General features: G+C 52.2%; 1 protein-coding gene across 1 annotated transcript in view; it reads right to left on the bottom strand.

Annotated features, from left to right (window-relative positions):
- The window catches only part of NXF1 (nuclear RNA export factor 1), a 173889-nt gene that overhangs the window by 16055 nt on the left and 142556 nt on the right, over positions 1-15278 (bottom strand). Inside the window, 3 exon segments of the mRNA XM_075326585.1 lie at positions 2038-2098; positions 2583-2765; positions 8324-8396. Of these exon segments, the coding sequence (XP_075182700.1) occupies positions 2038-2098; positions 2583-2765; positions 8324-8396 (317 nt within the window).

Consider the following 15278-nt stretch of genomic DNA (forward strand, 5'->3'; position numbering starts at 1 on the left):
TGTATGATCGCCACCGTCCTGCCTTGGAGCCGAAAGTCCGAGCTCTGCAGTAATGGCTGCCGGCTTCTTCCCCAGCTCGTGTGAGTAGGGGCGGGCCGTGGGCGTGCCCCCAAGGCAGAGCGGGAATCCGGCGTCCGACAGAGTGCAGTGAGAGGGCTGGAGCATGTAAAAAGGCTCCAGCCCTCGGCGCTGCTGATTGCTCAGCGCCTGTCCCCTTCCCTGAGTGACAGGGAGGGGGCGGGAACGAAGCGGCACTAGGCCGCAGAAGCCGGGGACTGGAGTTATAAGCGCCGCCGCCGTAAAAGCGCGGTCGGCGCCCAGTCCCCGGCGAACTACAAGTCCCAGCCGCGCCGCCGCTCCCGGAGCGTCCGGCGCGGTAGTTCCCAAAACACAAAGTCACTCAGCAAAGCTGCAGTGACTGTAACCCTTTACTGTCCCCGGCGCACTAGCACACCCAGCAAGTCTGGAGTGTGCTGTGCCTGTGTGTACGGGGACACAGAGTACCTGTAATGGTGCAGGGCCATGTCCCTGAACGGTACTCCAGCTCCGTATCCAGCAGGTTCAAATGGGTCTGTGGATGGAGCCCGGCGTCAGAGCTTTGAGGCCGGCAGGATCCCACTTCCTCAGAGCCCCTCAGGGGGATGTGGAAGGAAAGCAGCATGTGGGCTCCCGCCGCCGTACCAGCAATAGGTACCTCAACCTTACAACACCATCCAGGGGTGAGAAGGGAGCATGCTGGGGACACTATATGTGTCCTCTTTTCTTCCATCCGAAATAGTCAGCAGCTACTGCTGACTAAAATCTGTGGAGCTATGCGTGGATGTCTGACCTCCTTCGCACACAAAGCTAAAACTGGAGAACCCGTGATACCACGGGGGGGTATAGCCAGAGGGGGAGGGGCCTTGCACTTTTTAGTGTAGTGCTTTGTGTGGCCTCCGGAGGGCAGTAGCTATACCCCAATCGTCTGGGTCTCCCAATAGAGCGCTGAAGAAAAGAGACTAGGCCCAAAAGCCGGGGACTCGAGTTATAAGCGCGGCCGCCGTATAAGCGCGGTCTGCGCGGAAGTCCCCGGCGCACTAACAGTCCCAGCCGCGCCGCAGTGATAACAATGGCAGCGGCGGTCAGCGCGGTAGTCCCCATACAGTAACACACTCAGCGATGCTGCAGTGTGTAATGGCACAAACGCGGTCAGCGCCGCGGTCCCCGGTGCACTAGCACACCCAGCAATGCTGGAGTGTCGCTGTGCGCAGTCCCCACGGGGACACAGAGTACCTCAAAGTAGCAGGGCCATGTCCCTGAACGATACTCGGCTCCTATCCAGCAGAGTCCTCAGGAGCTGTGGATGGAGCACGGTCTCAGTGCCTGGAGACCGATAGGATCCCACTTCACCCAGAGCCCTAAGGGGGATGGGGAAGGAAAACAGCATGTGGGCTCCAGCCTCCGTACCCGCAATGGATACCTCAACCTTAGCAACAACGCCGACAAGAGTGGGGTGAGAAGGGAGCATGCTGGGGGCCCTGTTAAGGGCCCTCTTTTCTTCCATCCGACATAGTCAGCAGCTGCTGCTGACTAATCTGTGGAGCTATGCGTGCATGTCTGCCTCCTTCGCACAAAGCAAAAAACTGAGGAGCCCGTGGGAGCACGGGGGGTGTATAGGCAGAAGGGGAGGGGCTTTACACTTTTAGTGTAATACTTTGTGCGGCCTCCGGAGGCATAGCCTATACACCCAATTGTCTGGGTCTCCCAATGGAGCGACAAAGAAAGTGCGTCTTATAAAGTGAAAAATACGGTATATACACATACATATACACACACACACACTGTATATACACACATACATAGTATATTATTCGTAATAAGTTCCTTTTTTTTACTTGAATCCGGCACTGTCCAATCGCTTGTGCTGTACACAGCCGTACTCATGTATGGCTGAGTACAGCACAAATGCTAATCTGTGTATGTCGATGCTCAGTACATCCTTGGTTGTGAAGGGGATAAAGGAAAATATGATGTGGTCTTGTTCAAATCGGATCTTACCTTCAGTTTCATAAAAATCTGAGCTGCCTGTTCAAAGTCCCAACCATTGTCCTGCAGACACCTGTGGGGGAAATTGCAGTTATAAAGAGAATAGAGACACAAGCGTTGAGGCACACATGGCTTAAACATGGCTCTGTACAGGAGGTCTACATTTTTTTTTGCCACCCTTTAAAAAGATGGATTGCACGATAAATGTTTCATTTAAGAAATAATTTTCCTGGCAGAGGTTAATCTTGTTCTTAGCCTACACAATATACACATTAGAGAGCTGCTGGCTACATGATCGTTCATCCACCAACTCTCTCCCCAACGTTCCAGTATTCTTTACACAAGATCACTGATAGACTCGGGGAGCGGCAAATCTCCCAAGGAATAAAAAAGGTTGGCAGAAGGAAAGTGGATGCGAGAGATTCTTCTCATGTCAAAATTTGAGAGGCCCCCATCCACATTATGGGGCTGACTTTAGTCTGTGTTTGGGGGCCTTTACTAAAGTTTTATAACCAAAATTACTTTCCAAAAATCTAAATCTGCATCCAAGTTCTTACTTTTGAGACCATTCAGCATTCATTGCAGAAAACAGTGAGAATGCTTGCACCATATCTTGCGGCGCGGTTGCAAGGACAGGTACTGGGCTGCTGGAAGGGGTAGGAGCTGGTGTGGCAAAGGCTTTCCGAATCTCGTCTGTGGTGGCGTTCCTTATGAACTGTTCATCATTCACTAAAAGGAGCCTAAGGGATAAGCAATACAAAGATTACATTACATTATATATATTAACTCACTTATATAGTGCTATTCAGACGCAATCATCGCAGTCCCCATTGGGGCTCATAATCTACATTCCCTATTAGTATTGTTGAGGATAAGAATTGAGTAACCTGAAATAAAAATTCAGCCATTTCACAGACCCAAATGAAGGGAATTTTGTTTACTTACCGTAAATTCCTTTTCTTCTAGCTCCTATTGGGAGACCCAGACAATTGGGTGTATAGCTTCTGCCTCCGGAGGCCACACAAAGTATTACACTTTAAAAAGTGTAACCCCTCCCCTCTGCCTATACACCCTCCCGTGCATCACGGGCCCATCAGTTTTGGTGCCAAAGCAGGAAGGAGGAAACTTATAAATTGGTCTAAGGTAAATTCAATCCGAAGGATGTTCGGAGAACTGAAACCATGAACCAAAAGAACAATTCAACATGAACAACATGTGTACACAAAAGAACAACAGCCCGAAGGGTACAGGGGCGGGTGCTGGGTCTCCCAATAGGAGCTAGAAGAAAAGGAATTTACGGTAAGTAAACAAAATTCCCTTCTTCTTTGTCGCTCCATTGGGAGACCCAGACAATTGGGACGTCCAAAAGCAGTCCCTGGGTGGGTAAAATAATACCTCGATAAAAAGAGCCGAAAACGGCCCCCTCTTACAGGTGGGCAACCGCCGCCTGAAGGACTCGCCTACCTAGACTGGCGTCTGCCGAAGCATAGGCATGCACCTGATAGTGTTTCGTGAAAGTGTGCAGACTCGACCAGGTAGCCGCCTGACACACCTGCTGAGCCGTAGCCTGGTGCCGCAATACCCAGGATGCACCTACGGCTCTGGTAGAATGGGCTTTCAGCCCTAAAGGAATCGGAAGCCCAGAAGAACGGTAGGCTTCAAGAATCAGTTCCTTGATCCACCGAGTCAAGGTTGACTTGGAAGCCTGCGACCCCTTACGCTGGCCAGCGACAAGGACAAAGAGCGCATCCGAACGGCGCAGGGGCGCCGTGCGCGAAATGTAGAGCCGGAGTGCTCTTACGAGATCTAACAAGTGCAAATCCTTTTCACATTGGTGAACTGGATGAGGGCAAAAGGAAGGTAAGGAGATATCCTGATTGAGATGAAAAGGGGATACCACCTTAGGTAGAAGTTCCGGGACTGGACGCAGAACCACCTTATCCTGGTGAAACACCAGGAAGGGGGCTTTGCATGACAGCGCTGCTAGCTCAGACACTCTCCGAAGTGATGTGACTGCCACTAGGAAGGCCACCTTCTGCGAAAGGCGTGATAGAGATAACCCTGAGGACGCTAGGAGCCAGGACTCAATGGCCACACAGTCGAGGTTGAGGGCCGCAGAATTCAGATGGAAAAATGGCCCTTGAGACAGCAAGTCTGGTCGGTCTGGGAGTGCCCACGGTTGACCCACCGTGAGGTGCCACAGATCCGGGTACCACGACCTCCTCGGCCAGTCTGGAGCGACGAGGATGGCGCGGCGGCAGTCGGACCTGATCTTGCGTAACACTCTGGGCAGCAGTGCCAGAGGAGGAAATACATAAGGCAGTCGAAACTGCGACCAGTCCTGAACTGATCCACCCGAACCTCTGGAGAGTCTCCAGAGCAATGGTCAGGCTGTGTTGACATGCCACCCGGGAGGGTGCCTTGACTAGGAGATCATCTAAGTAAGGGATCACCGAGTGGCCCTGAGAGTGTAGGACCGCCACCACTGATGCCATGACCTTGGTGAAGACCCGTGGGGCTGTCGCCAGGCCGAAAGGCAGTGCCACGAACTGAAGGTGTTCGTCCCCGATGGCGAAACGCAGGAAGCGTTGATGCTCTGGTGCGATCGGCACATGGAGATAAGCATCCCTGATGTCGATTGATGCTAGGAAGTCTCCTTGGGACATCGAGGCGATGACAGAGCGGAGAGATTACATCCGAAACCGTCTGGTTGTCACGTGTCTGTTGAGCAGTTTGAGGTCCAGAACGGGACGGAATGATCCGTCCTTTTTTGGCACCACGAACAAGTTGGTGTAAAAACCGCGACCACGTTATTGAAGGGGAACGGGGATCACAACTCCCTCTGCCTTCAGAGTGTTTACCGCCTGAAAAAGTGCATCGGCTCGCTCGGGGGGCGGAGATGTTCTGAAGAAACGAGTCGGAGGACGAGAACGGAGCTCTATCCTGTAACCGTGAGACAGAATGTCTCTCACCCATCGGTCTTGGACATGTGGCCACCAGGCGTCGCAAAAGCGGGAGAGCCTGCCACCGACCGAGGATGCGGTTTGGGGAGGCCGAAAGTCATGAGGTGGCCGCCTTGGAGGCGGTTCCTCCGGCGGTCTTTTTAGGACGTGACTTAGACCGCCATGCAGAAGAGTTCCTCTGGCCCTTCTCTGATCTGTTGGACGTGGAGGAATGGGACCTGGCTGAGGGCCGAAAGGACCGAAACCTCGGTTGTATCTTTCGTTGCTGAGGTCTGTTTGGTTTGGACTGGGGTAAGGACGAGTCCTTTCCCTTGGATTGTTTAATAATTTCGTCCAATTGCTCGCCAAACAAACGGTCGCCAGAAAATGGCAAACCGGTTAAGAACTTCTTGGAAGCAGAGTCTGCCTTCCATTCGCGTAGCCACATGGCCCTGCGGACTGCCACCGAATTGGCGGATGCTACCGCTGTACGGCTCGCAGAGTCCAGGACGGCATTCATGGCGTAGGACGAAAAGGCCCACGCCTGAGAAGTCAAAGACACAACCTGCGGAGCAGAGGTACGTGTGACCACATTAATCTCAGACAGACAAGCTGAGATAGCTTGGAGTGCCCACACGGCTGCGAATGCCGGAGCAAAAGACGCGCCTATGGCTTCATAGATGGATTTCATCATGAGCTCTATCTGCCTGTCAGTGGCATCCTTGAGCGATGAACCATCTGCCACAGATACTACTGATCTAGCCGCCAGTCTGGAGACTGGGGGATCCACCTTGGGACACTGAGCCCAACCCTTAACTACGTCAGGGGGGAAGGGGTAACGTGTGTCATTAAGGCGCTTAGTAAAGCGCTTGTCCGGAAATGCTCTGTGCTTTTGGACAGCATCTCTGAAGTTAGAGTGATCGAAAAACGCACTCCGTGTACGTTTGGGAAACCTAAACTGGTGTTTCTCCTGCTGCGAAGCCGACTCCTCTATAGGTGGAGGTGGGGGAGAAAGATCTAGCACCTGGTTGATGGACGCTATAAGGTCATTTACTATGGCGTCCCCTTCAGGTGTATCAAGATTGAGAGCAACGTCAGGATCAGAGCCCTGAGCTGCGACCTCCGTTTCATCCTCCAGAGAGTCCTCATGCTGAGACCCCGAACAGCGTGATGAAGTCGGGGAAGGTTCCCAGCGAGCCCGCTTAGCCGGTCTGGGACTGCGGTCCGTGTCGGAGTCCTCACCGTGGGACCTAGGTGTCACCCCAGGAGCACTTTGCTGCGCCGACCGAGAGGGGCCTGGGGGCGATGAACTCACAGTGCCCTGGGCCTGTGTTACCGGTCTGGACTGCAAGGCTTCTAGTATCTTAGCAGACCATCTGTCCATAGACTGAGCCATGGATTGTGAAAGCGACTCAGAGTTTCTCAGCCAAAACTGCAAACTCTGTCCCTACCACCAGGACAGTGGAAGCCGGCGGTTCTACCTGAGCCGAGGGTCCCACCAGTGCCCGAGGCTCCGGCTGAGTGAGTGCCACAGGGGCCGAGCATTGCACACAATGAGGGTAGGTGGAACCTGCAGGTAACATAGCCGCACAAGAGGTACAGGTTGCAAAATAAGCCTGTGTCTTGGCACCCTTGCTCTTTGAGGACGACATGCTGTTGTCTCCTCTTAGAGTGATCAGTGAGGTTATATAGCCAAAAGCAAATAATGCGGCCGAACAGAGAAAGTATATATATATATATATATATATATATACACACAAATATATATATACACACATATATATACACTTCGGCACCCCAGGGGGGCCAGCACCTGGTAACCGGTGTGGCTTACCGACCGCCCAAAGCGGTTGTGTGTCCACCAGATTCCCTGCCTGGGCCTCCCAAAGCTGCAGAGCTCGTTCTGAAATCCTCCACCGGCAGAAGTGATTATAACAATGGCTGCCAGCGTTCTCAGGGGAGGAGGGAGCCGTGGGCGTGCCTAATAAAGTGCGGGAATCTGGTGCCCCACAGTGCTCAGTGAGGGGGGAGGAGGATACCAAAGTATGCTCCAGCCCTCACTGCCGACGTCAGGTCGACCGTCCCGCTCTTACCCCTGACTGGCAGGCCCGGGAGTTATGGTACTAGGCCGCAGAAGCCGGGGACTAAATTTGATAACGCGGCCGACAAACAGGCGCGGTAGTCCCGGCCTCACAAACACACAGCAGCCGCTGCAGCGTCTGTAACACAGGCGCTCCATGCAGCGTCCCCAAGGGGACACAGAGTACCTTATAGATGCAGGGCCCTGTCCCTGATGATATCCAGTCTCCTGTTCGTCAGATTCCCCCAGGGGCTGCGGAGGGAGCCCGGTTCCAGTGAATGGTGACCGGTTAGGATCCCACTTCTCCCAGAGCCTCTAAGGGATGGGGAAGGAAAACGACATGTGGCTCCAGCCTCTGTACCCGCAATGGGTACCTCAACCTTAACAGCACCGCCGACTTAGTGGGGTGAGAAGGGAGCATGCCGGGGGCCCTCTTTTCTTCCATCCGATACAATCAGCAGCTGCTGCTGACTAAAATGTGGAGCTTGCGTGAATGTGTGCCTCCTTCAACACAAAGCATAAAACTGATGGGCCCGTGATGCACGGGAGGGTGTACAGGCAGAGGGGAGGGGGTTACACTTTTTAAAGTGTAATACTTTGTGTGGCCTCCGGAGGCAGTAGCTATACACCCAATTGTCTGGGTCTCCCAATGGAGCGACAAAGAAATGTAGTTTAGTTGATGTAGCCTAACATGTATATTTATGAATGTTTTTGTTTCTTACTAACATATATACATATACACACACTAATTATCTCTCTGCATCTAGACCTCGCTTCTTCAGATCTCGTTGTGACCGCGGGAGCGCGCGCAGTGTCACAACAGGACTGGAGAAAAGCTGATCTTACCGATTAGCTGCAGCAGACGATATCGCTGCAGGCGGAAATCAGGTGCATAACACGCCCGGATATTATCTGGAGAGGTGCACACGTCAATCAAAAAGTGGATGAATTTTTAAACTTCATAAACTTGGATTTCACAGCCTAAACATCCGAGCTGCCCACTAATGGTATGTACAGCCTGTGCCTGATAGTGCCAGAGCTGCACTGGCTGCACCTTATATACCAAAATCCTGATGTTTATTTATCTTTAACAGACTAATAAACATACTTGAGTCTGTTAAATTCATGTCGGGAGACCGACAACTGGTCCGTATTCAGACCACAAACATGTGTAAATGTAGCCTAAACCCCGCTATACTCATCAAGGAAGTGTTAATTAGCCTGAAATATTGATTTTAGTTTGTCTTTTTGGTCTAAAATGAGGATTGTGACTTACCCTCCATCAGAGCCTGGCACAGCGATGAACACCCTTGTGAAAGCTCGCACAGGATCGTTAGATTGCCCCTCAACTAAAAGAGTAAGAAGAGTAAAATGATCAGTATATATTTTTTTTTATTTTACAAGGGAAAGCCCCGATGATTCATAGCAAGTATGTTTTTACAAAGGCGAACCAACAGAGAACTTTTTCACTTTTTCTTTACGACACTTCCTTGTCGATAGAGAGTAATTAAAATTACAGCAAGGAAATAAACTGGTGAATAAATAAAAAAAAAAATAAAAAAAAAAATTATTGGATGCCTTAGTCAACAGGGAAACTTGCTCTACACCTATTCATATTGCTTCCTATGAATTGTAAAAGTTGGTAACGAGTTCCCCTTTCTGGAAGCTGCAATTAAGTGGCTTTATGACTTTGTAATCGGATGTACTGGGTTTTAATGATGCATGTATTCAAAAGGTACAAATGAAGGGAATTTTGTTTACTTACCGTAAATTCCTTTTCTTCTAGCTCCAATTGGGAGACCCAGACAATTGGGTGTATAGCTACTGCCTCCGGAGGCCACACAAAGTACTACACTTAAAAGTGTAAGGCCCCTCCCCTTCTGGCTATACACCCCCCCGTGGGATCACGGGCTCCTCAGTTTTAGTGCAAAAGCAAGAAGGAGGAAAGCCAATAACTGTTTTAAATACAAATTCAACCCGAGAAACAACCTCGGAGAACGAACTGTTCAACATGAACAACATGTGCACCCGAAAAAAACAAATTTCCTAAGAAAAACAGGGCGGGTGCTGGGTCTCCCAATTGGAGCTAGAAGAAAAGGAATTTACGGTAAGTAAACAAAATTCCCTTCTTCTTTGTCGCTCCTAATTGGGAGACCCAGACAATTGGGACGTCCAAAAGCAGTCCCTGGGTGGGTAAAAGAATACCTCGTGATAGGGCCGTCAAACAGCCCTTTCCTACAGGTGAGCCACCGCCGCCTGAAGGACTTGTCTACCTAGGCCGGCATCCGCCGAAGCGTAGGTATGCACCTGATAATGCTTGGTAAAAGTGTGCAGACTCGACCAGGTAGCCGCCTGGCACACCTGCTGAGCCGTAGCCTGGTGCCGTAATGCCCAGGACGCACCCACGGCTCTGGTAGAATGGGCTTTCAGTCCTGATGGAATCGGAAGCCCAGCAGAACGGTAGGTGTGAAGAATTGGTTCCTTGATCCAACGCGCAAGGGTGGATTTGGAAGCTTGCGACCCTTTACGCTGACCAGCGACAAGGACAAAGAGTGCATCCGAGCGGCGCAGAGGCGCCGTGCGGGAAATGTAGATCCTGAGTGCTCTCACCAGATCCAATAAATGCAAACCTTTTTCAAATTGGTGAACTGGATGCGGACACAAAGACGGTAAAGTGATATCTTGATTGAGATGAAAGGAAGATACCACCTTGGGAAGAAATTCTGGAATTGGATGCAGAACTACCTTGTCCTGGTGAAACACCAGGAATGGAGATCTGCATGATAACGCCGCCAGCTCGGACACTCTCCGAAGAGACGTGACCGCCACTAGAAAGGCCACTTTCTGTGAGAGACGAGAAAGGGAAACCTCCTTCATAGGCTCGAAAGGCGGCTTTTGGAGAGCAATTAGAACCTTGTTCAGGTCCCAGGGCTCCAATGGCCGCTTGTAAGGGGGGACGATATGACAAACCCCTTGCAGGAACGTGCGTACCTGAGGAAGTCGCGCCAGGCGTTTCTGAAAAAATACGGATAGCGCGGAGACTTGACCCTTAAGGGAGCCAAGCGACAAACCTTTTTCCAACCCAGACTGCAGGAAGGAAAGAAAAGTAGGCAATGCAAAAGGCCAGGGAGAAACTCCCTGAGCCGAGCACCAAGATAGGAATATCCTCCACGTCCTGTGGTAGATCTTGGCGGAGGATGGTTTCCTAGCCTGTCTCATGGTGGCAACCACTTCATGAGATAAACCTGAGGCCGCTAGGATCCAGGACTCAATGGCCACACAGTCAGGTTCAGGGCCGCAGAATTCAGATGGAAAAACGGCCCTTGAGACAGCAAGTCTGGACGGTCTGGTACTGCCCACGGATGGCCTACCGTGAGGTGCCACAGATCCGGGTACCACGACCTCCTTGGCCAGTCTGGAGCGCCGAGAATGGCGCGGCGGCAGTCGGACCTGATTTTGCGGAGCACTCTGGGCAACAATGCCAGAGGTGGGAACACATACGGTAGCCGGAACTGCGACCAATCTTGAACTAAGGCGTCTGCCGCCAGAGCTCGGTGATCGTGAGACCGTGCCATGAAAACCGGGACCTTGTTGTTGTGCCGTGACGCCATCAGGTCGACGTCCGGCATCCCCCAGCGGCGACAGATCTCCTGAAACACGTCCGGGTGAAGGGACCATTCCCCTGCGTCCATGCCCTGGCGACTGAGAAAGTCTGCTTCCCAGTTTTCTACGCCTGGGATGTGAACGGCGGATATAGTGGATGCCGTGTCTTCCACCCACGTCAGAATCCGCCGGACTTCCTGGAAGGCTTGCCGACTGCGTGTTCCCCCTTGGTGGTTGATGTATGCCACCGCTGTGGAGTTGTCCGACTGAATTCGGATCTGCTTGCCTTCCAGCCACTGTTGGAAGGCTTGTAGGGCAAGATAGACTGCTCTGATCTCCAGAACATTGATCTGAAGGGTGGACTCTTTCCGAGTCCACGTACCCTGAGCCCTGTGGTGGAGAAACACTGCTCCCCACCCTGATAGACTCGCATCTGTCGTGACCACCGCCCAGGATGGGGGTAGGAACGACTTTCCTTTTGACAATGAGGTGGGAAGAAGCCACCACCGGAGAGATTCCTTGGCTGCCTGAGAGAGGGAGACCTCCCTGTCGAGGGACGTCGACTTCCCGTCCCATTGGCGGAGAATGTCCCATTGTAGTGGACGCAGATGAAACTGCGCAAAAAGGAACTGCTTCCATTGCTGCTACCATCTTCCCTAGGAAGTGCATGAGGCGCCTCAAGGGGTGCGACTGGCCCTGAAGGAGAGATTGCACCCCTATCTGTAGCGAGCACTGTTTGTCCAGTGGAAGTTTCACTATCGCTGAGAGAGTATGAAACTCCATGCCAAGATATGTTAGTGATTGGGTCGGGGTTAGATTTGACTTTGAAAAGTTGATAATCCACCCGAAACTCTGGAGAGTCTTCAGTGCCACGTTCAGGCTGTGTTGGCATGCCTCTTGAGAGGGTGCCTTGATAAGTAGATCGTCCAAATACGGGATCACGGAGTGACCTTGCGAGTGCAGGACTGCTACTACTGCTGCCATGACCTTGGTGAAGACCCGAGGGGCTGTCGCCAGCCCGAAAGGTAGAGCTACGAACTGCAGGTGTTCGCTTCCTATAACGAAGCGTAGAAAACGCTTATGCTCTGGCGCAATTGGCACGTGGAGATAAGCATCCTTGATGTCTATTGATGCTAGGAAATCTCCTTGAGACATTGAGGCGATAACGGAGCGGAGAGATTCCATCCTGAACCTCCTGGTTTTTACGTGTTTGTTGAGCAGCTTTAGATCCAGGACGGGACGGAACGACCCGTCTTTCTTTGGCACCACAAACAAATTGGAGTAAAAACCGTGACCTTGTTCCTGAAGAGGAACAGAAGTCACCACTCCTTCCGCCTTTAGAGCGGACACCGCTTGCAGCAGAGCATCGGCTCGGTCGGGCGGTGGGGAAGTTCTGAAGAAGCGAGTTGGAGGACGAGAGCAGAACTCTATCCTGTACCCGTGAGACAGAATGTCTCTCACCCAACGGTCTTTGACCTGTGACAGCCAAATGTCGCCAAAGCGGGAGAGCCTGCCACCGACCGAGGATGCGGAGAGAGGAGGCTGAGAGTCATGAGGAAGCCGTCTTGGTAACGGTTCTTCCGGCTGGCTTTTTTGGGCGTGATTGAGTCCGCCACGAATCTGAGCCCCTCTGATCCTTTTGAGTCCTTTTGGACGAGTAGAATTGGGACCTGCCTGAGCCTCGAAAGGACCGAAAACCAGACTGTCCCCTCCTCTGTTGAGGTTTGTTTTGTCTGGGCTGAGGTAAGGATGAATCCTTACCCTTGGAGTGTTTAATGATTTCATCCAAACGCTCACCAAACAATCGGTCACGAGAAAAAGGCAAACTGGTTAAGCACTTCTTGGAAGAAGAATCTGCCTTCCATTCTCTCAACCACAGGGCTCTGCGTAAAACCACAGAGTTGGCTGACGCCACCGCCGTACGGCTCGTAGAGTCTAGGACAGCATTAATCGCGTAAGACGCGAATGCAGACATTTGAGAGGTCAAGGGTGCCACCTGCGGAGCAGATGTACGTGTGACCGTGTCGACCTGTGTAAGCCCAGCTGAAATAGCTTGGAGCGCCCATACGGCTGCGAATGCTGGCGCCAACGACGCTCCAATAGCTTCATAGATGGATTTTAACCAGAGCTCCATCTGTCTGTCAGTGGCATCTTTAAGTGCCGCCCCATCTTCCACTGCAACTAGAGATCTGGCTGCAAGCCTGGAGATTGGAGGGTCCACCTTGGGACACTGTGTCCAGCCCTTGACCACGTCAGGGGGAAAAGGATAGCGTGTATCTTTAAGCCGTTTGGAAAAACGCTTATCTGGATAAGCGTGGTGTTTCTGGATTGCGTCTCTAAAGTCAGAGTGGTCCAGAAACGTGCTTAATTTACGCTTGGGATACCTGAAATGGAATTTCTCCTGCTGTGAAGCTGCCTCCTCCGCAAGAGGAGCTGGTGGAGAAATGTCTAACATCCTATTGATGGACGCTATAAGATCATTCACTATGGCGTCACCATCCGGGGTATCTAGATTGAGAGCGGCCCCAGCCTCAGACTCCTGATCAGTTACATCCGCCTCATCACACAGAGAGTCGTCCCGCTGGGACCCTGACCAGTGTGATGAAGTTGAGGGTCGCTCATAGCGAGCCCGCTTAGGTTGTCTGGGACTGTCGTCCGAGTCAGAGCCGTCACCCTGGGGTGCATATGACACCCCCGGAGCTAGGAAGTGGTCCAGCTGAGGGGGACCAGGGGGCAATGGATCAACAGTGCCCATGGTCTGAGTTACTGGTCTAGACTGCAATGTTTCAAGAATTTTAGACATAGTCATAGACAATCTGTCAGCAAAAGCTGCAAACTCCGTCCATGTCACCTGGACAGCATTTACAGGTGGTTCTCCCTGGGTCACCTCTAGCAGCGGCCCCGGCTGAGCAATTGCCACAGGGGCCGAGCACTGCACACAATGGGGGTCAGTGGAACCTGCCGGTAGAGTAGCCCCACATGCGGTACAAGCAGCATATAAAGTCTGTGCCTTGGCACTTTTGCTTTTTGCGGACGACATGCTGTTATCTCCTTGAGAAATCTAAGGAGGGTATATAGCAGAAAACCACCAGCGACTGTACAGTGCAAAGTATTGCCAGCACAAAATACAAAGTACACTATGGCACAAGTGGGGGAGAGCCCTTGAGGGCTGCTTACCGCCCGCTGAAAAGCGGGTGTGAGATCGTAGAATCCCTTGTCTGGGTCTCCCAGCCTCCCCTCCGCAGTTCAGCGTGCAGGCAGGAATGGCTGCCGGCGTCCTGTGAAGAGGGGCGGACCGTGGGCGTCCCAAACAAAAGAGCGGGAAACTGCGTCCCCCTGTGCCTAGTGTGAGGGCTGGAGTATGTAAAACAGACTCCAGCTCTTAACGCTGCTGGACTGTACAGCGTCCCGCCCTCCTCCTGACTGGCAGGTCCGGGGGCGGGAACGATACGAACTAGGCCGCAAAAGCCGGGGACTGTAGTAATCTAGCGTCATATATGCACGGCCAGCGCGGAAGTCCCCGGCGCACCACAAATCCCAGCCGCGACCAGTAAACACTGACCCCAGCGGCCGGATCGGCCGATCGTACAAAGTCACCTCACTCAGCAGAGCTGTAGTGAGTAACGGCACCAGCGCAGCAGCGCTGTTTACCCCGGCGCACTAACACACCCAGCAATGCTGCAGTGTGCGTGCGATAAGCACGGGGACACGGAGTACCTTGATGGAGCAGGGTCCTGTCCCTGAGAAAACTCCGCTCCGTATCCAGCAGATCCTCCAGGGGCTGTGGATGGAGCACGGCCTCAGTGCCCGGAGACCGGTAAAGTCCCACTTCACCCAGAGCCCTAATGGGGATGGGGAAGGAATCAGCATGTGGGCTCCAGCCTCCGTACCCGCAATGGGTACCTCAACCTTAACAAACACCGCCGACAGAAAGTGGGGTGAGAAGGGAGCATGCTGGGGGCCCTAGTATGGGCCCTCTTTTCTTCCATCCGACATAGTCAGCAGCTGCTGCTGACTAAACAGTGGAGCTATGCGTGGATGTCTGGCCTCCTTCGCACAAAGCATAAAACTGAGGAGCCCGTGATCCCACGGGGGGGTGTATAGCCAGAAGGGGAGGGGCCTTACACTTTTAAGTGTAGTACTTTGTGTGGCCTCCGGAGGCAGTAGCTATACACCCAATTGTCTGGGTCTCCCAATTAGGAGCGACAAAGAAACATTCATTTTAGTATTTATTCTATCCAATATTAGATTAGCAAAGCCTTGTTTGGCCAGCCTTATTTCTGGCTTAACGGCACCCCCATCCATAATAGCTATAGATGTTACCATACACCGACTGTTCTGAAACACAGTGAATGATAACTAATGGTCACATCCTTCATGTGTAGTCGTTATATGGACAGTGGTTCCTTATAGACCGCTATCCAAATGAATGAAGGGAATTTTGTTTACTTACCGTAAATTCCTTTTCTTCTAGCTCCTATTGGGAGACCCAGACAATTGGGTGTATAGCTTCTGCCTCCGGAGGCCACACAAAGTATTACACTTTAAAAAGTGTAACCCCTCCCCTCTGCCTATACACCCTCCCGTGCATCACGGGCCCATCAGTTTTGGTGCCAAAGCAGGAAGGA

Source organism: Anomaloglossus baeobatrachus, chromosome 10 (genome assembly GCF_048569485.1).
Source record: "Anomaloglossus baeobatrachus isolate aAnoBae1 chromosome 10, aAnoBae1.hap1, whole genome shotgun sequence".
Lineage (NCBI taxonomy): Eukaryota > Metazoa > Chordata > Amphibia > Anura > Aromobatidae > Anomaloglossus > Anomaloglossus baeobatrachus.